At 35.5% G+C, this 23,342-nt stretch overlaps 1 protein-coding gene across 1 annotated transcript; it reads right to left on the bottom strand.

Moving 5' to 3' along the window:
- Positions 1 to 1,914: 1,914 nt before the first annotated feature.
- Positions 1,915 to 5,652, bottom strand: LOC149783296 (uncharacterized). Its single transcript, XM_089931534.1, has one exon. The coding sequence runs from the start codon at positions 5,512 to 5,514 to the stop codon at positions 3,541 to 3,543; it is 1,974 nt and encodes a 657-aa protein (XP_089787660.1). The 5' UTR covers positions 5,515 to 5,652; the 3' UTR covers positions 1,915 to 3,540.
- Between the last annotated feature and the right edge of the window lie 17,690 nt (positions 5,653 to 23,342).

Genomic DNA, 23,342 nt, shown 5'->3' with positions numbered 1-23,342 from the left:
GGACTAGCAGTACCTCACACAATTACATAGGAAGGACTAGCAGTACCTCACACAATTACATAGTAAGGACTAGCAGTACCTCACACAATTACATAGGAAGGACTAGCAGTGCCTCACATAATTACATTTAATATTTGTGATGTTACCCATAGCTGCATATTATATCCTTCCCATAATTAGCTCTAGGACTGCTTTCTCATTGAATGCTACTGAAGAGGTTAATCAGTTCACTCTGTTATAACAAGGACCTTATTTAAAGAGGGTAACACAATTAGCTAAAAATTAATCTTCCTGGAGGCCCTCATACAAAGGAATTTATTTATTTAAGCTGCATCTCTGAAGCCACCGGATATATTGGGTTTGAAAGAAGGAAATAAAGTGGACATTTCTAATCTCAACTGGAATACTGTTCCTGAGCAGAGTTCCAGAGTATTGGAAACTTTTTTAAAATAACTCCTTATCTGGTTTGGGAATTTTATACTGTTTGGTAGACATGGATCACAGGTGGGGAGTATTACCAGGTAGCCTATACTGGAATAGTGATTGTAAATATTCAGGAGCACTATTATGAGATATCCTGTACATTAATTTGGCTTTTCTCAGACAGATTGGGTCTTTAATAGGTAATATTTTTAACCTACCAGCTAAACTTTCCTTGCTTTCTTTCTGGATTGATATTAGCCCAAATGCTTTTTTTCAAAGATGTGCCAGCTTTGCTGTCTTTATCATTTGAATTATCCCATACTGTATTACAGTAGTCCAAATAGGGTTGTATGTAACTGTTATAAAATAGTTTTCTGTGCCTTTCAGGAAGAAAACGTCTTATCCTACTGAGAAGCCATAAACTTGAATTGACTTTTTCTACTGATATGTTTGATATGTTCAGTCCATGATAGGTTATTATCTACCAGAACACCAAGTAGTCTATCATGACAGACCATTTGCAGATTTGTATCCTTCCATGTCAGACATAGTTCATCACTATCAAGATTTGTCCTTTGCCATGTTGAGATAAGTAATATTTTAGTTTTACCAGTATTTACCACCATGCCATTGCATGAGATAAGTAATATTTTAGTTTTACCAGCATTTACCACCATGTTTTACATGATGACGGAGGATTTTGTTTACTAGATTTTCAGCAGAAAGCAGCACTTGAACTATTTCCCCAATGTCAATTGTGCAAACTATTTAAAATAGGCAAATAGTAAAGTGAATTCTTAGAAACAACATAACAGAATTAAATTAAATTCCACAGTAAGCATCCTGGCATAAAACATAAATATTGTTCATGTGCGACCACACATGGGTATTTTTACTACAACAGTGGGGCATGCTACCAGGTGAACTAGGCAACTTAGTTGCCTAAAAAAATATAAAATTTATCCAAAAACTTTGCCCTGTAATTTTTAGAGGTACATCGAGTGACCATACTTTTTTGATGCTCATTCACATTAGCCTTGTAGTTCTAGTGTTGTAGCTGAAGGCTAACTATAGGCATCAGGCCATATATAAACTGTGTGAGTGTGTATTGCATTTGTTGATTTGCTCCCACTTCTCCCTGCCCAGCTCTCCCAGTTCTGTCTAAAAGAAGCCAATTCTCCCTAAAATTAAAGTCCATCTTGACCCACGCCTATAATGGAGAAACCTTCATAACACTTTGCAAGAACACTCAACAGAATTTGATTACATTTTACTTGAATAAAGCTAGCTGTCATGATGGGATGGGCTTTTTTGTATTAATGATATAATTAAATAAAGCTGTTTGTGCTAAAATATCAGAACAAACAAATAAATTACATTTCATGCATCAATCAACTTAATTTTACCCCCCAAATCATTCTGATTTGCCTTATATAATGGTTCAGATTGCCAAAAAAACTTGAATTGCGATAATAATAATAATAATAATAATAATAATAAAGACTTTATTTAGAGAAGGTAACTCAGTTAGTTACAGAACTAATCTACCTTGAAGCCTTCTATCTGTTATATATAATATATTCAGTATATCCAACATGATGTGAAGAGTCTGGCTTGACACTAAATAATTAAGTAATTTTAAAATTCAAAGTATCAAGCCTGGAACACATGCACAGGCATCAGTGAAAATATAAACATATATAAAACATAAAATATCACCCTGCATTGAAAAATTCAGCTCTGAAAATGATGCAAAATTGCAGAAAAGCAGGCGGTATTTTTTGTACTATAACCTTTTGACTTTGAAAAAAATAAATAATTGGAAAGAAGGAATTTATATATATATATATATATATATATATATATATATATATATATATAATGATGATCTACCTTCAGTTATGACTGATGTTACTTAAAAATAATAGAAAAGTGTTTGGATTGCTATTTTTTGTTTTTGTTTTAAAAGAAGTTATTAAACAACTTCTCACAAAATATTAAATGTGACAAATTTGGCTGAAGGAAACCTCTAATTGCTGGTACAAATTATGCAAATTTGACTACTTTTGATACAAATGCATTTTGGCTTTAAAGGTCCTTGAGTGTTTGCCAACTGATGCTGATGTGCCAAATGTATCTATATGCAGAATGATGGAAGGGATACAAATGATGATGATGATGATGATGATGAGAATGATGATGAATGAGGCAAAAGGCTTGTTTCTAATTTCAATTATTGCCTCTGTCAGTAAGATCTTGAAATTATATATGGTTATCAGAAATCAAGATTATGAATTGGACGATATAACTACAAGATGATCATCTCTTTTTCCAACACACAAGAGACCGGACTAAAGGATATACATACCAGCAAATACCCTTGCACTATGAGGCAGGCCAGCACTAATAATTATGCTAATAATAATAATGATGAATATTTGCAACAGTAATAATAATAATAATAATAATGGTAATAATTGTAATTATATTTAGTAATAGAAGTATAAAAAATTATAGATTTGTTACTATTATCATTGTTATCTCTTTAAGTAAAGACTGAGAAAACAGTCAAAATATTTGTTATGTTTTGATACTAATTATCAATACATGCCATATGTACTCTGTAACACAAGTAATAGAATCAATTAGTATATTTTCATTCAATGACATAATCTTAATAAGTATTCTCTGTGGGAGTCTAATGCAGAGATAATGTTGTTGCAAATCATAGCATTGCAGAATGAATGATTTGATATATATATTTCAATAGTTGTGAAGGACATGGGAAGAAATACAGGGACAGACCAGTATGAGGAAGCAAAAGTCTTCTGATTAAGATACATTCACCGAAGACATTCAGAATTTCATTGTAAATTACCATGTGCCTGTAATAATAATAATAATAATAATAACTATTACTAATAATAATAATGGTTACAAGCATGAAGAAAGTTGAGTACCATATAATAAATTACATCCTACCATGTAATACAATTTTATCTTAAAACGACATAGTCTTGCATAAAAAGTACACATGCATATGGATTTAAAACTAATTTCTGGGTTTTTGGGGATGCAAAGTTAAACATTTAAGCTGATGTTTATTCTGCAATATCTTTATATCAGTTGGTAAACATAAAGCTTTCTTCTTTCTGACTCATTGGTTACAAGAAACACGTCACTTTGTTTACTAAAGCAAATTGCTCTTGGGCTGGTAGGCACGCCATTTCTTATCAGCTGCAGTAGAGACCCATCTGGAGAGAGCTGATGAATGCAGTTAGAATTGTATCCAAGAACAAAGATGTTGTCATCCCTGTCCACACTTATTCCAAATGGCTTTCTGAGGTTGCTAGGACTGTATGTAAACTGCTTTGTACCATCCATGTTGAAACAGACAACAGAATCCCTTCCTTGCATGGTGATGTACACTCTTGTTCTAGCGCAATCTGAAGCTACACAGTTCCAGTTACCATTTGAAGCACCATACTCAAAAGAAGACAGTACATCTCCACTCATGGTAATTACTCTCAACTTGCATTTGCCATTACCACAGTTTCCTGTCACAAACATCTTTCCCTTCCCGGCATCTGCAATTCCGTAGCACCAATCCATAGTGGTTATCAAGCTGACATGACTGATGGCATCATTCCTGACTGACAGAATCTGGATTTTGTTCTGACTAGGTATGGTTAATGCCACCTCTTCATTATCTACCACACAAATGTCAGCTGGATTTCCTGTCAGTTTATAGCATGCAAGAAATTGATAGGAAGGGCTTAGGAGGATACATTGTTTATTGTTACAATCAGCCAGCATCACCTTGCCAACGGGGAGAAATGTGATGCCAGTATAAAATGGCTCATAACCACCTGGGACTTCAATATCTATTATATCAAGTCTCTCAACCTGACAGTCTCTTGTTGGCTTATGTGAAAATATAGGCAAAGTGTTTGATCCTGTTTTGGACCGTATCATTCCCACTTCAGAGGAAGAAAGTGACAAAATGGATTCCACCAGAGGAGCAAATTCCAGCATTACTGTAGTTGTGTGAGTCATCTCAAAGTTTTCTTTGATCTGACTGTAATATGGTGGCAGTTGCGACTTGATCTTTTCTGTCATCAGAAACTTCTGTATGGCACTCCCATATTTCAGGACTGTTTCAATCAGAAAATGAGAATTTCTCACAGCATGTAATAATGCCAGGCATCGATGATTCTCTTCTTGTTTCATGATAGACTCTTCTTTGAAGATTCTGCAGCCCTCTGTCTTCACTTTTTTCTCTAAATCGTCTAGGACTGAGTTTATTTTCTTTCTCATATTTGCAATTTGATCAGTCAGTCCATTAACTTGGGACTCGAGATCACTAATGTTGGAATCATTTATTTCCATAAACTTCATTAAATGTGTCTTAATTTTAGTCAGTTCATCAATGGTTTCTTCTGACTTGATTTCGTGCAGTAGAGTTGACAGCTCTTCTTTCAAATCTATCACTCGAGAGCAAGTCTTATGACTGTGTAGAAAGCAAATCGCACAACATGCAAGGTTATGATCTCTACAGTAGAATTTTATATCCTCTCCGTCGTGTTCAGTACAAGTAAAACCTTCTGCACATTTCATCACATTTTCCATATTACCAGTTAATTCCTCTATCCTGATAACAGGATGATTCTTTAACTGTTTCTGTTTTCTATGAAATTTTATGCAATCTCCGCACATGGCTTCCTTGCATACAGCACAGAACCCTTCTGCCAGGACAGACACGGCCTCAGAGCTACACGCATCACACAAGCGATCTACTTTCGATTTCGATGGTAAGATAGATTGTAAAACTGTGTTGACTGGATATAGAGAAGCCCACTCACTTGTCGGTTTATCCCGTGTTGCAGGACCTGCAGTTTGTCGACATACCGGGCATTTGATGCAACTTAGTTTCTTGTGTTTTGTAGCTTCCGTTGTAATGAAGGACTGCAGACAGCTCTGACAGAATGTGTGGGCACAAGGTAACTGCCTTGGTTGGTTGAATTGACCCAAACAGATTGGACAGTTTTGTTCGTCGTCAGTATATATTTTACCAGTCGCCATCATAGACATTAAAATAATTTACCTAGTGCAAAGTAGAGTTAAATTTCCGTCTGGAATGATTATTTGTATGACGAAATAACTACACGTTGACTGTTTTTGTTATTTCTTCCTAGTTTGTTGCTAAGAACAAAATGTAAATATAGACTGGTAACCTATACCCATATACGGTTACTATATACACCGAAATACACTGAAAAACCGAAATACACCGAAATACACATGTATTTACATGTTCTCTCTGTATATATCGGTTTCCACACACAAATTATTTTTTGGTTCTGTGTGAATAATAATATAATGCAAAATAAAATATGATTTATGTGATTTGATACGAATTATTTACTTTTTTCCTATTTATAACAAACTTCATGTAACGATGTCACTCGGCTGTACTTGATTCGACAGACCTGATACATAGCGAATAGTAGTAATACATACACAGAGTGAAAGGGAAAAGTATAGAAGTATCAAAAGTATTTGCCGACAATATATTATATATTTACTATAACTATTAATGATATAGATTTTGACAAATAAATAAAATTTAATTTAGTTTTTGTTTAAAAGGTTTCCAAATATTTGGCATATATATACTGGTTATGATGATATGACAGCTTGCAAGGATGTTAATAAAGTATTCTTCTTGGAAATACGTTGTTGTTGTTGTTGTGGGGTTTAACGCCATTTTGTAGCACATGATAGGCTATACATGGCGGCCAGTATTAATGGTGGAGGAAGAACCAGAGAAAACCCCGGAAAGAACCACCGACCCACGAGAAGCTACTGGCAAGCTTTCTCACATACTCACATTGGCTGAATCTTAGACTCGAACCGCCACAGACAGAGGTGAGATGGCAGTGATCCGTAACGAAGAGCGCTTTAGACCACTCGGCCACTCGGGGCCCCTTGGAAATATGTGAACGGGGAATAGTCATACATGTTTGAATAATAATAAAATGCAAAATAATTTAAATTTATATGAATTATTTATTCTTTACTTGATTTGACATATATGATAAACGGCGAATTGAAATACGTACACAAAGTGAAAGTGAAATGTAACAAAGTACCAAAAGTGTATTCGATAGTATATATGCAAGAGTGAGATTAATATTATGATCGTAACAAGCCACGATACATGATGATAGACAAAGACAACTCACTTAAGCATTTTTGGAAAAAAAACGTATTATTCATTATTTGGCAGAATTTAATATTTACGTTTAATTACACACATAATGTATCAGGTTTGAACGAATGCATAATTTGAGCACGCAGATAATTAATCTAATAGTATTCAGGATTATGTTCCTCTTGAAAATCGAACTAAAAGTCATGTTGTACAAGACAAGGTAAAATAAACCTAACCGAACACAATAAAATATAGCACATTATGACGAAATCTCTGGTTCATGTTTAAATTTTTTAGCTGTAATTGTCACAGTTCGAACTTTAATTTTTCGTTTCCTTTGTCCAGGTTTTCGTCCATTAGTCCTTGGTGCAACAACAGTTGTCTGACCATCACTCGAAATCATGTAATTTGTGTATATTTCGATGTGGCGACTGAAGCGTTTGAACAAGTTTGTGCGTTGTTGCTCTGTCATCTTTATCCAGTCTGTTTTTCTCGACTCTAATTTTTTATGACTGTCGGCAAGCCGGAATTCTTCAGTGCATACTATAGTTAGTTGTACAAATTCCGTCAGCGTTTTCTTCTAGTCAACTGTCGTGTTTTAAAAAGTGGTTCAGGGACTCACAATTATTTTTTTTTTCACATGCGGTCTATTTGATAGATTCTTAATGGATTATTGACTTTTAGTTTGATATTTGTCTTTAGTTTTTTCAGAAAGTAATTAAGAAATTTTCCTGTCATTTCTGTAATCTCGTCTAAAACAAGGTCAGGAGTCTGCAAATACTCTGTCGTCTGTCGTGAGTTTCCATGTGGCGTTAACCCAGGAAATTTCTCTACATATTCAACCAGTGTCAAATTACTTGCCAGACCCCCCTCCCGTAGCCATGTGACCCTCTTTTTATACATATTGTCCTGTTCTAACTGAGTATAGTACCCGTGGATCACAACAACTTGATCTTTGCCAAGTTGCGGATCAAAAGGTCGATACTCAGTTTTCCGCTGGACTTGTCTTTTTAAACAATACTTCCCATTTTTAAAAAATATCATGGTCAGATTACCGTTGTCAGACAGCAAACAGTAGAATTTAGGGGATGCACCAACAGATATATGCCATACATCGCAGTCGTCTGAAATACAACTTTTGCCATTAGTTGACCTCTTTTCGAGGTTTATCGCATTATTTACAATGAAATATACATTTTCTTTCAAACCACATGGAATGCATTCTACGCTAGATTCTGATTTTGACAAAACTTCCACTGCTTTTTCCGTGTCAAGAAAATGATACAGGTCAAATTTGCCTTTTGCTGGATGTCTTTATGTGTCATTTCCGTCTTTTACCTCGTTGTGTATGTCAGTTACGTCGTCGATTGTTTCAGTATGTGACTCGTTACTAACGTGTTTTGCCGTCAAGTCAGAATTAACAGAAATAGCATCCTATGAGTCATCTATTGAATCATCTACTGAGTCATCTACATTTACAATGACCATATGCTCCTTGTTTTCATATAACAGAAGCACAAAGTGATTGGGAATAAACCCGTTTGTTCTTTCTGGGCCTGACATTTGAGTCCACATTATGCATGCTGCGGGAGATGCGTCCTCCACAAGCTTTGAATAGTCACCAACAACAATGCGATTATCACAAATCAAATCTACAAAACTGTTGGATTTTTCATCATAGTACATAAGATTCAATATCAGTTCTATTGCAGTTCGTAGTCGCAGAAGTTCGTGAAAGTTTTCTGAACCAGTCAGTGCTCTAGAAACTGCTCTCTATAAACAGTTACCATCACCATAAACTTAAAATTGCTGGATTATACAATTTTAAAATTTCCACAGTAACTGCATCTTTCTCTCTATTTTAAGGTCATACTTAATCAACATGCATCTTGGAAGGTTTTCATTAGCGTATACAAATAATGTTAGTCCCTTACGACAGAAATTGAAAACATATAGCATATGAAAAGTTTAAAATTTTGCGATGTTTTGGGTTGAGTCAACGGTAATGATTTATAAAGGATACACTGCTGTCGGGCATTTCTGCTCACCTAAGGTTTTCGTTTCCAATATTGAAGCAAAACGCATACGGAATTCGAGCGACTGACAAAAATAAAATACAGCAATGCTTACCATTTGAAAAGATACAATGGTCACCAGAATATTCTGTTGAAAATAATATTAATTTTGGACACAGAGGATACCAACCCCCTGTTTTCCTGACTCGCGATATGTCGGCCTATTCTGCGCATAGCTTTGAAAAAATGTCATGTTTATCCATTTGCGCTACAGAAATGAAATATCTTACTTTGGACTGTTTCTGTCAGCATTTCAGTCGAGTAAATAGGTCATGTTTATAGCTAGTTTTACAAAATTCAACGTAAAAAATGCCAATAAATGGCAAGAGGTATTAAGCAAACTAAACCGATGTTGTATAAAAGTTACTAAAGTTCAACATTTTATGAAAAATAAGCTATTACGTGGAAGAGAAACAACAATGAATAGGATATAATGTGATTACAACGTCTTGTTGATGGGGAAAAATTACTACAGAATTTAGAAACAGACTATACACCGAGGAATATGTTGATAATTTATGTTATAGCGGCAAGTAGACACGTTGGGAAGCAGACGAATTTGTACGTGTGGGACAACTTCTTTCAAAATTGGAAACATGGATTAAAATACAGTTTTGTTTTAAGGTACACATTTCCATCTTTTATATAATGTATTTATTTGTATTATTCTAAAAGATGCATAGCAAATCGAATTTTCTGGGTTACAGGTTTAAGAAGGTCATGGAGTGGGTCTTCACGTTGCCATTTAGAAATGACATTTTTATGTGCATTTCGAGTCTAAATGTGGGATATGTTTTTTGTACACCTTATGAATATCACTTTTCTCAATTAATATACGATTGATCTTTCTGGATACAAAATGGATTTTTGACCCAAAATATCACGTGATCCAATGTTTACAGAAATGACGTATCGTTGCGCAGAATTACCCGACGCGCAGAATTGGCCGACATGGCGGTAATCACACGAATTTCCTGATAATAGATGCTTATGAAAAGTATACATTCTACACCTTATTAGTAATGTCTCAGGATCACATTTCATATTATATTTTAGCGTTAGAGCAAATCTCCAAAATAGCAATTTTTAAAGATTTTTTCCCCATCTAGTTTCGCATGCAAATTAACACGTTAAGTTAACCTATTCGTGTTTTCCATCAAATATGCCAAATACGCTTGACATAATTCGGAATAAAATGCAGTTATAAACTAAATAGTGGGATTACAGTCGCTACAGACAAGGCTTGCATACTCAAAATCAAGCTGAGATAAATATTATTTGCATTGATCTTAAAAATCGACACTAAGATGTAAGAACTACAAACTATAATTCAAACAAACATAATAATATCTCTGTGGCAATTTAACATCAATAAGAAATACAGATAGTATCCTATCAGAGAATTAAACAAAAGTTGCAACAACTTTGCTGCAGCTGGTCACAAAAGTTGTGGCAACGTTTGTTGTGTGCGTTTGTGGGTGTGTGTGTTTAAACAACATGCATACTTTTGTCTTCCTTTGAGGTATCGCATTGACCTGAAAGTTAAATGATTCGGTCTATTCCGCTAAACTAAAAAATAAAAAAATTAGGTAAAATAGTATACACTACACATAATTAAGCAACATAAATGTGTCTAGTTATATAACAGAAACTCGCCTGGCAATTTGCAAAAGCTACTTAGCTCTTACATTGAATGATCTAATATCAGAAGGTCTCCAATGAATGCGGATAATTTACGCTTCCAAAATGAGATATTACCACAATTTTCTGAATTGTTTTATTGAGCTAAATTTTCAGTCAAGACAACTATCTCTATGACCTTAATCAGTTTGCTGTGGAAACTCTTAATATTCTTATGTATCCGTCGAACTGGTCGGGGTAGAGATAATATCCAAAATGGTAAGGACCGTCGCAGTTAGGCATTGTATTTATCGGGCGATGTTGAGGAGTGATTAATGCAAGGCTTTCCGTACTGCCATGGCAATAAGCCCAGCATCACCAACAAACTTGAGACCGTTAGATGGCATAGTGGTTAGAGCGTCGGCCTCGGATACTGAAGGTCGCGAGTTCGAACCCCGGTCATGATTTCCCAGTGTTAGACATCACTATAAACTGCAACACTGCAAACATCGTAGCGATATGACTGAAAACTTGTTAAAGCTACGTTAACAATCCAAATCACACACACACACACACACACACACACACACACACACACACACCAGCCATCTTGAAGTGATCACAAATTTACTGTCATGTGTGATTTTCAGAATAAACTAAATCGATATTAGAGAGAAAAGATTATTCCAAAACTTGACCGTCCTTTATATATATAATTTGCAAGTTGTATACATATGCTGTTTAAACAGGATACTGCAAAATACGTATTTAGCGACCGTGTATCAATAATAAAGCAACAACATACAAACCCAATCATGTAATCACTTTTCAATAGCAAAGCAAGATATTCAGATTCTGTCCAGAACAAACAAATGCATGTTTACGACATATGAATGGTTTACCTTAATAGAACTGTAATTTAGCACTGGGTAGCAAAAGATAGTATAGGAATCAATTGTTTATATTATCTTGAATTTGTTTGAAGGTAGTAGTAAACTCTGCCGATATATTGCACTCCTTTTTACGACAGACTTGCTTCTCGCGTTTTTAATTCTTTAACTTGGTATTCCCATGCTTGACTTATATTAGTACCGCAGAATATGTTATAGATTTCTTTTTAGTCTTTTCTGGATATGTCTTGGTACGGGCTTTTCTTTCATTTTCTCTTTCATATGTAAATTCAATGCTACACGATAGCTTACAGTAAGGATCCGCAGTGACAGTTCTAACTACAAGCTTTAACCGAGTGTATTTTTAGTGCTTAATTTGTGACTCCCCATTTTGGCTGATGGATATTCATCTCCAGTACTGATTGTAATGCAAAATTAGCAACACATTCACATGACGTGGTCTCCTTGTTAGAGGATTGTGATTTTGACTTTGAAAAATGTCAATTCTGGGTCACCACTTAAACGGTATCATGGATGCTATCCATTCTAGGCCAACAGTGTCTTCTTTATGATATAGGTTGTACAGTTTCGAATGCTAATATTAACAGTTTGAACATGTAACTTGTTCTCTCCATCCCAGTATTCAGATTTCTTCATAATTTCCTGTAATACCTCATTCCACATTGGACATTTTTTATTGTCGTACTATGCGGTATGTATTCTCCTCCCTAGGTTTGAAATGCAGAAGATTCACTCGGTTCAGTTGCTTGATTGCAGACTGGCATCAGGCAGTTATCATACTTAATGTGCAACTATTCAGCCCATCACAGACAATTATCATAATTAATGTGCAACTATTCAACCCATGACAAATAAGTATCATACTTAATGTGCAACTATTCAACCCATGACAGACAATTATCATACTTAATGTGCAACTATTCAACCCATGACAGACAATTATCATACTTAATATGCAACTATTCAACCCATGACAGACAATTATCATACTTAATATGCAACTATTCAACACATGACAGACAATTATCATACTTAATATGCAACTATTCAACCCATGACAGACAATTATCATACTTAATATACAACTATTCAACCCATGACAGACAATTATCATACTTAATATGCAACTATTCAACCCATGACAGACAATTATCATACTTAATATGCAACTATTCAACCCATGACAGACAATTATCATACTTAATATACAACTATTCAACACATGACAGACAATTATCATACTTAATATGCAACTATTCAACCCATGACAGACAATTATCATACTTAATATGCAACTATTCAACCCATGACAGACAATTATCATACTTAATATACAACTATTCAACCCATGACAGACAATTATCATACTTAATATGCAACTATTCAACCCATGACAGACAATTATCATACTTAATATGCAACTATTCAACCCATGACAGACAATTATCATACTTAATATACAACTATTCAACACATGACAGACAATTATCATACTTAATATGCAACTATTCAACACATGACAGACAATTATCATACTTAATATGCAACTATTCAACCCATGGCAGACAATTATCATACTTAATATACAACTATTCAACACATGACAGACAATTATCATACTTAATATGCAACTATTCAACCCATGACAGACAATTATCATACTTAATATGCAACTATTCAACCCATGACAGACAATTATCATACTTAATATACAACTATTCAACCCATGACAGACAATTATCATACTTAATATGCAACTATTCAACCCATGACAGACAATTATCATACTTAATATGCAACTATTCAACCCATGACAGACAATTATCATACTTAATATGCAACTATTCAACCCATGACAGATAAGTATCATACTTAATGTGCAACTATTCAACCCATGACAGACAATTATCATACTTAATGTGCAACTATTCGACCCATGACAGACAATGCTCATATTTAATATGCAACTATTCGACCCATGACAGACATTTATCATACTTAATATGCAACTATTCAACCCATGACAGACAATTATCATACTTAATGTGCAACTATTCAACCCATGACAGACATTTATCATACTTAATGTGCAACTATTCAACCCATGACAGATAAGTATCATACTTAATGTGCAACTATTCAACCCATGACAGATAAGTATCATACTTAATGTGCAACTATTCAACCCATGACAGACAATTATCATACTTAATGTGCAACTATTCGACCCATGACAGACATTTATCATACATAATATGCAACTATTCAACACATGACAGACAATTATCATACTTAATGTGCAACTATTCAACCCATGACAGATAAGTATCATACTTAATGTGCAACTATTCAACCCATGACAGATAAGTATCATACTTAATGTGCACCTATTCAACACATGACAGACAACTATCATACTTAATGTGCAACTATTCAACACATGACAGACAATTATCATACTTAATGTGCAACTATTCAACCCATGACAGATAAGTATCATACTTAATGTGCAACTGTTCAACCCATGACAGACAAGTATCATACTTAATGTGCAACTATTCAACACATGACAGACAATTATCATACTTAATATGCAACTATTCAACACATGACAGACAATTATCATACTTAATATGCAACTATTCAACACATGACAGACAATTATCATACTTAATATGCAACTATTCAACCCATGACAGACAACTATCATACTTAATGTATTCAACACATGACAGACAATTATCATACTTAATGTGCAACTATTCGACCCATGACAGACAATTATCATACATAATATGCAACTATTCAACACATGACAGACAATTATCATACTTAATGTGCAACTATTCAACCCATGACAGATAAGTATCATACTTAATATGCAACTATTCAACCCATGACAGACATTTATCATACTTAATGTGCACCTATTCAACACATGACAGACAACTATCATACTTAATGTGCAACTATTCAACACATGACATACAATTATCATACTTAATGTGCAACTATTCAACCCATGACAGATAAGTATCATACTTAATGTGCAACTATTCAGACCATGACAGACATTATCATATGACAGAAAATTATCATATGACATACAATTATCATACTTAATATGCAACTATTCAACCCATGACAGACAATTATCATACTTAATATGCAACTATTCAACCCATGACAGACAATTATCATACTTAATGTGCAACTATTCAACCCATGACAGACAATTATCATACTTAATGTGCAACTATTCAACCCATGACAGATAAGTATCATACTTAATGTGCAACTGTTCAGCCCATGACAGACAACTATCATACTTAATGTATTCAACACATGACAGACAATTATCATACTTAATGTGCAACTATTCGACCCATGACAGACAATTATCATACATAATATGCAACTATTCAACACATGACAGACAATTATCATACTTAATGTGCAACTATTCAACCCATGACAAATAAGTATCATACTTAATATGCAACTATTCAACCCATGACAGACATTTATCATACTTAATGTGCACCTATTCAACACATGACAGACAACTATCATACTTAATGTGCAACTATTCAACACATGACAGACAATTATCATACTTAATGTGCAACTATTCAACCCATGACAGATAAGTATCATACTTAATGTGCAACTATTCAGACCATGACAGACATTATCATATGACAGAAAATTATCATATGACATACAATTATCATACTTAATATGCAACTATTCAACCCATGACAGACAATTATCATACATAATATGCAACTATTCAACACATGACAGACAATTATCATACTTAATGTGCAACTATTCAACCCATGACAGATAAGTATCATACTTAATGTGCAACTGTTCAGCCCATGACAGACAAGTATCATACTTAATGTGCAACTATTCAACACATGACAGACAATTATCATACTTAATATACAACTATTCAACACATGACAGACAATTATCATACTTAATATGCAACTATTCAACACATGACAGACAATTATCATACTTAATATGCAACTATTCAACCCATGACAGACAACTATCATACTTAATGTATTCAACACATGACAGACAATTATCATACTTAATGTGCAACTATTCGACCCATGACAGACAATTATCATACATAATATGCAACTATTCAACACATGACAGACAATTATCATACTTAATGTGCAACTATTCAACCCATGACAGATAAGTATCATACTTAATATGGAACTATTCAACCCATGACAGACATTTATCATACTTAATGTGCACCTATTCAACACATGACAGACAACTATCATACTTAATGTGCAACTATTCAACACATGACAGACAATTATCATACTTAATGTGCAACTATTCAACCCATGACAGATAAGTATCATACTTAATGTGCAACTATTCAGACCATGACAGACATTATCATATGACAGAAAATTATCATATGACATACAATTATCATACTTAATATGCAACTATTCAACCCATGACAGACAATTATCATACTTAATATGCAACTATTCAACCCATGACAGACAATTATCATACTTAATGTGCAACTATTCAACCCATGACAGACAATTATCATACTTAATGTGCAACTATTCAACCCATGACAGATAAGTATCATACTTAATGTGCAACTGTTCAGCCCATGACAGACAAGTATCATACTTAATATGCAACTATTCAACACATGACAGACAATTATCATACTTAATGTGCAACTATTCAACCCATGACAGATAAGTATCATACTTAATGTGTAACTATTCAACCCATGACAGATAAGTATCATACTTAATGTGCAACTATTCAACCCATGACAGATAAGTATCATACTTAATGTGCAACTATTCAACCCATGACAGATAAGTATCATACTTAATATGATAATATGTCATTTATCGCAGGATAGACATCGTATATGTATCGTATTTAATATAATAACATTCAGCAAATGACATTTATCGTACAGTTATCATGCTTAATATACTACCATTCAATCAACGACGGACAGATATAGTACAATTGACATACTTAATATTCTACCATTCAACCCATGACGGACAGACATCGTACCATTAGCATACTTAATATTCTCCCATTCAACCCATGACGGACAGACATCGTACCATTAGCATACTTAATATTCTACCATTCAACCCATGACGGACAGACATCGTACAATTAGGAAACTTAATATGCTGTCATTTACTCATCACTCAATGATATATTCATAAATGATTATAAAAAAGATCAGTAGCTTCGATAGTGCTAGACGAGTTATATCCCCTGGACCATTGAAATCATTTTTAGTACTACATGCAGTCGTCTGTACTTTTAATGTCAAATAAGTGATATTTAAACAAAAGAACAACCAGAGAGGTATATGTTTATGTGTACACAAGTTTGACAAACATGAATTTTATTATATAACATAATAAATTGGATTTGTCTTGAAGCTGATTTATTCAGACTGGGTTACATATGCAAACCATTCTGCGATATTGCTCTGATTTGGTCTCCACCTCCAGTTATTTACATTGAGTTGTCTGCGTAAAATGAGGTCAGAAGTTGATTTTGAAAATGTGGCCTTTTGCAGCAACATAGGTTACATGTTAATTTGTCAAACCCACCTTGGTCTTGTTTACATACTAATATTTTACTTGAGTTCTAAACAGCAACATAGGTTACATGTTAATTTGTCAAACCCACCTTGGTCTTCTTTGCATACTAATATTTTACTTGAGTTCTTAACAGCAACATAGGTTACATGTTAATTTATCAAACCCACCTTGGTCTTCTTTGCATACTAATATTTTACTTGAGTTCTTAACAGCAACATAGGTTACATGTGAATTTGTCAAAGACACCTTGGTCTTGTTTGCATACACATAATTTACTTGAGTTCTTAACAGCAACATGCTTAACACATTTACTGTGCTTTGTGATATGTCTTTTCTCAAATGCTTTCTTCTCTCGGGTTTAACATAACTACTAGAACGGTTTCTTCAATCAGACAGTGTTATATAATAAGATACTAGCATTCTATGTACAGAATTTGCTATATTGAGAGAGAGAGAGAGAGAGAGAGAGAGAGAGAGAGAGAGAGAGAGAAAGAGAGAGAGAGGAGAGGACACTTCGTTGAAATATTTGGCACTGGCAATAACATTTCATACGATTATGTTTGATCAATTCATATCCCATTACCGTTTCATTATCCTCTACTGTACAAAAGTCTGAGTCTGGCCAAAGTCTTTACTTGACACTAGACGGGGGGGGGAGGTAAGATATATGATGAAATATGAAACAAAATTAGCTTTATAAAACTGAAAAGAGCGTTTAATTGAAAAGATTTTTATTTATATCTTGCACAGCCTTTCAAAATGCTTTAATCATCTAATTTATGGCATTTTTGCTATAATTCTACCTCGTCAGTCTCTAATTACATATGTCATGGGTAGAATCAGGTACACAATTAGCGGCTGAAAATGGTATTTTATTTCGATAATTTCGGACTTTTGGCTGCCATAATGAAATTAGGTCGGTCATGCGACCCGATTTTACTGTTGGTTATGAAATATTTTAATAGTTAAATTATCGGTTAATCTCTAGCAATAAAAGCATGGTGAGACCATAATATCAACTGTCCTGCAGCCACAGGCAACATTATGTGTTGGTTTTATTGCAACTGTACTCAGAATAGTGGATAATTCTGCTTACCTTTTACATACATGTACTTTTTTGTACCTTTTAGGTAAAATTGTATACTTTAGCTCATAACCAACGTTTCTCTGAACTCTTTGTTAATGTTTTTATACCTTGTACCTTGTCGAATACGAAACCCTTATCACAAAAGCGTGTCATGTGACCAGATATTTTCTGCTTTTACCTGAAATTAGTTAAAGGTGTTTAGCTTTTCTCGTACACTGTTAATGCTAAAATATTCAAATTAGATGATTATATGCACCTGTATAGATATAACCCTTGCAACAAAAGAAAAGATTGATTGTCTACGTTTCACATTTTACTGGTTTGGGTAAAGTATATAGCTTATGACCATTTTTAAAAAATTTATTTAGATATACTGTTAGGCCAAGTTCCAAGAAACTTGGTGAGTGGGTTGATGATTATAACGGAATTTGTCCACAAAATTATTACCTGAGCATGGAACCAGTCTCAAAGTCAGGGAACGCTGGGTACCGTGCTTAATATTTAGAGATCGGGACATAGAGTGAGCTATCATCGTTAATTTGTCTTTACTTTTATCGGCATCTTCAAATTTTATATAGATTATGTCTGTGCTGCGTACATGATTCGAGTTTTCCAACAGGCTAAAATGATATTCTGCGTACCCGATGCGAAACTCGTAATTGGGTAAGTTAAGTTTGGATCATCCTTTTGTGGTATTTTCTGGAACACATGTAAGAAAGCACATACATTGGATTGTTCGAATTGTTTTTGATTACATCAATCGAGAAGTATATATGTTGTGTACTGGGTCATCTAGTTGCGAAAAGTAAACAATGATGTCAACGACAAATGAATTATTGTCCTGATCCGTTATACCTCCATGACACAAATAAATCACATTGATATTGTCTCACTAACTTCGGTTAAAGTGAGTTCTATGGTTGTCTGTTATGCATTGCTCATACTAGGACGATCAAACGAGACGGTTTTTTGCGAGATGATGCAGTCTTAGTACTACATTAAGGCACAATAAAAGTTACGGGGTCCTAAATGTAACATTTTTCTGGCTTTGATAAAGCCTTTCAGTTTGCTTATGAATTTGTCTCGGCCCTGTTGTTACAAAATAAGTAACAGATAGAAGCAAAATCAACGATTTTGAAAATTTAACAATTAATTTAATTATTAAAGTTATAAATGAAAATGTGAGAGGAACTTAACGGTATTATGAAGAGAATCCAGCATGATCCTGATAGCGTTCTATGAAAATCCTAAAGAATGAAATGTTCCGTATCAATTTCGAAACCGGAAATGTACTGGTCCACCATTAATCTTGACGTTGTTAGAAAGGCGTTGTCCAGAAATTCTCTGAATAATTAATTACTGTTTTCAGAAAAGTAGTGTAGTGGGGCTGTTTGTGGGACAATGGAAAACCCAATCAGAAAGGTCGTGTGTCTGTTTGGGGACAATGTAAATTTAACATGGGCAAATTTAACATGGAGTAGTTGGGATGTCTGATATAGTAGGAGGCGATTGGGTTCAGTGGAAAACCCAGTCAGAAGGGTCGTGGGGATGTTTGGGAAAAATGGGAAATTTAAGATGGGGATACAATGAAATGAACATGGGGGTATATATATACATACGCATAGACATACATACACATACATACACATACACATAAAAATGGCAAAGAGAGAAGAGTTATTTGTTCGAGGCAATGGAGTGACCCTGAAAAGGGCATTCGTATTTTTGTCTGAACACCATTCCGTTAACATAGTGGGCATCTCACGGATCTTCTTCTCGTCCTCATACTGTTTGATCTCTGGTCCGTAGATAAGGATTCTCTATAGACAGCCTTGTCTCTCCACATAGATACTTCTTTTCTAAAGGACTGTACCAGTCAGCTGGGTGATAGCCCATGGTGATCTAATTTACATGTGATAGTCCGGGTTGAACAGCATCAACGATACGAGGGTAGACGATTCTGTTTGTCCACATCTTGTGACAAGAACGGGTGAAAGAAATGAAGCGAACTACGGTTATTTATAGTGGAAGAGCGGATCCAAACACGCGTTACAAATATTCAGTCACAAGACGGAATCAAGCTTCCAATCAGAAGAGAGCTACCTCTGATGTCACATTCCCCATATAGATAGGCTAGCGTCACTGCGCAGTTAATCCAAGCGAGAGATTTAGAACATGACGGAAACTCAGAACACGGTGAATTGGTGTGCATCGTCTGTGGAGACGTGAAGTGACAGCATAGCAGCGACTACCAACGCTAACACGATCCTACTTCCAGATGAGACCGATTTTAATTAGGATTTAGTGGATTTTCTCTCTTCTTGACAATAATTTGTTCCGGTAGCAGCACCTTTGCTACATTTTCCTTTTTTACCACGCGTCAATGATTTTAAACAGAGTCAGTAAGAAGAACTGGAGAAATTTTGGCAACAGCAGAAAGAAGCAGAACAAACATTTCTCATTCAGCAGCAACATCGAGCAGAAGAGTCAAGAAAGAGTCGATATGAAGATAAATCAGAGAAGAAACATGGTTTAGGAGAGAAGGAGGACGGTGAAAGTCAAGCGGTGACATTTTGGCAGAGTTAAGGAGCCTAAACCAAATGTATCAGACTTCTTTAAATCGACACAAGAGAAAAAGACCTTCCCGTGCCAAACAGCCCAATCCCGTCCACACACCTGCTACACCTGAGATAACAAATCTATTGATTTCTACCAGAAGTAGGCCTTGGCCGTGGCAAAACGATAAGACGTTAAAGCTGATTTCTTCCCGTTCCTGAGTTTATTTTTTAAAACAATGGTCCTTTGTAGGGCCACCCAGTTCTTTTGAAGCGAGATAGTATTCAAGTTGCCAAAATCAATTACAACTCTAAATCCCTTTTAGCCCATGATTTACGTATGTGAGTGCCTGAGTGTAGGTCCTTGTCATCATGAAAACCAAAACTAAGAGACACTAACGTTTTTCTTTCTGGTCTATTCTGGTACAAATGTACAGTTCAATGTCAAAACACTACACAACAGAACCTTAAAAAGTTCATTAGCTTCTTTTATGTTTTTTTTCACTCTCCTTTCTTGAATTTATTCACTTTCACAGGTTTTTCCTTCTCTTCGTCCTCACTGTATCTTCTCTTTTTTCTCTTCTTTTTTGTTGTTGATTTTGTCTGGGTTCTTCCTTTTTTGTAGGGTGCCTCTTCTTCTTTTCCTGGACCGCTATCTTCTTCCTTCTCCTGTTGTTTCTTAGGGCAGTCTGGAAGCCAATGTCCTTTCTCTTTACAATGATAACAGGTATCTTGACTTTTGTCTCGTACTTTCGCTTTTCTTGCTTTTTTGACGTTTTGGACATTCTGAGGACCAATGATCTTTTTTTTCTGCTGACAGGTATAGCAAGTATCTTGACTTTTATCTGGGGCGGGGTAATCCGTCGGTTTCTCTGAAGAAACCTTTGTCTGACACTTCGCAAAGTTCTGACCAGAAATTGCATATGTGTTGGCTCTTTTATCTTTCTGGTCGGATTGAGAGTGAAATAAATACTGGGAGGGAAGACACTAGCCCTTTATATAAGCAAGACACTGGTCTGAGATGGATATAGTAGGGACCATGGCGTTTCAAAGGTAGTCATTTGACTGTTTGCGCTTAAGATGAAACAATCGCTTCATGTCATGGAGAAAGGAGAAGAAACTGCCAGACAGAAACGTGACCTATCGCCTCGCATAGTATCTGAAATCTTCGCTCAAATTCATTCCAGCGATTTCGAAGATAACATGAGTGAACCAGAATCTAGACCCAGATAGTCTACACCAAACCAAGGTCCATCACCACCACCACTAACAAACCCTGAAAAATGCTACAACGTTCGAGAGACTGCCAAATACTCTACGAGAGTTTTAGATCCACAGCCTATATGTACATGGTGGAGTTTAAAGATTTCAGGTCAGACGTACCGCTGAAGAAAGCAGAAGAGCTTATGAAGGAGATGTAGAATTCTTTGTTAACCGCACCGACAAGGCAATGTCTAGCAAGAGAAGACGATCACTTGAGACTTTCCATTCATCACGACAGTTTGAAGTCCCCCGTTTGGGTCGAGTGCATCAGGCCGTCATAAATGACACCTTCCAAAGTCATCGGCAAGATTCAACACGTGCAGCACTCCTAAGACAAGTTTCACATCACTGATAAAAAATCAACACTTCTCTTCCCCAAAGGACCGGACGCAAAAAGGTATTATTTGTAGACGACCTTCGCATCATCTAAAGGAGCCTCGTTCAAATTAACAACCCCGAAACCAGATGTATTTAGCCATAGTCATCGTAGTGGGATGAACGTATGCCGACTAGAACGACACAGAACAATGGAAAAGAGCCTGCGACAACATTCGAAAATCAAACCGAGACAAACAACAAACAGAAGCAGAACTCCTGTTATAGCAAGTGGGGATATCCAAAGATACAACCTGCTGCATTCCGGAAATGCAAAAATTGCAAGACGTCTTGGCTCCACGCTACATCCTGAAAGTGAACCCTCACGAAGTGCGTGGTCCTTAGTTGTTTCGAGGCACAAAAAAAAAAAATCAAAGACGGAAAATACATTCACGTTTATCATCACGAGGAAAATTTCGATGTCATTACCAATATCACCGAATTCCTGGGATACCGTTAACACTGTGAGAAATGTGATCATGGCTATAACAATCAAGAGCAACACAAGCCTTGTGGATCAAATTGTGAGGCAAGTCTGGCGTCTAAACCCTGTCTTGACGAAAGACAACAAAGAGGGCTTTACCCTGTTTGTGAGCGCACTTTTGTCAGCCCTACCTGGTAGCAACTACATTTGAAGACGCAAGGTTCACAGCAGAAAAGCGCTTGCCAACTCCTGAGATTGTGCCCTACTTGTAGACAAGGCATACATACCAATAATACCAAGGCCCACGCATGTTCAGGAAAGAAGCAATGTCACATTTGTCACCAGATTGTGGACTTGGGACAAGAATGCTTCATTCAAAAATAGCATTCCAAACACGATGAGGATGAAGATGACCCGAAAATAAGGGAGTGTCATCTTTTTCGGTTTCGAATGTATGCATGAGACTGACATTCATGTTCATAATTTCTCCGTGTCTCATCGAGCGTGCATTCAAGAGCATATCTTTAGTCATGGCGCTCACTTCAGCAAGCATCCCCGAGGACTTGAAATAATATTTTGGGGACCGAACACGCTTGCCATTTCGCCCAATGGTCCTTAGACCCCATCGACGAGACCTTGAGTCAAGAGGACATCAAACGTTACGGAGATTGTCATCGCCATGACTTTAAACGTATCATTGAAAGTTACAAGCTGATGGATCCTTTGAACCCGCGAGATAGCTTGTACTCA

The sequence above is a fragment of the Sinohyriopsis cumingii genome, chromosome 14 (genome assembly GCF_028554795.1).
Source record: "Sinohyriopsis cumingii isolate HCF-2022 chromosome 14, ASM2855479v2, whole genome shotgun sequence".
Lineage (NCBI taxonomy): Eukaryota > Metazoa > Mollusca > Bivalvia > Unionida > Unionidae > Sinohyriopsis > Sinohyriopsis cumingii.
The sequence above is the reverse complement of the archived record's forward strand: the minus strand, read 5'-3'. Positions and strand labels throughout refer to the sequence as shown.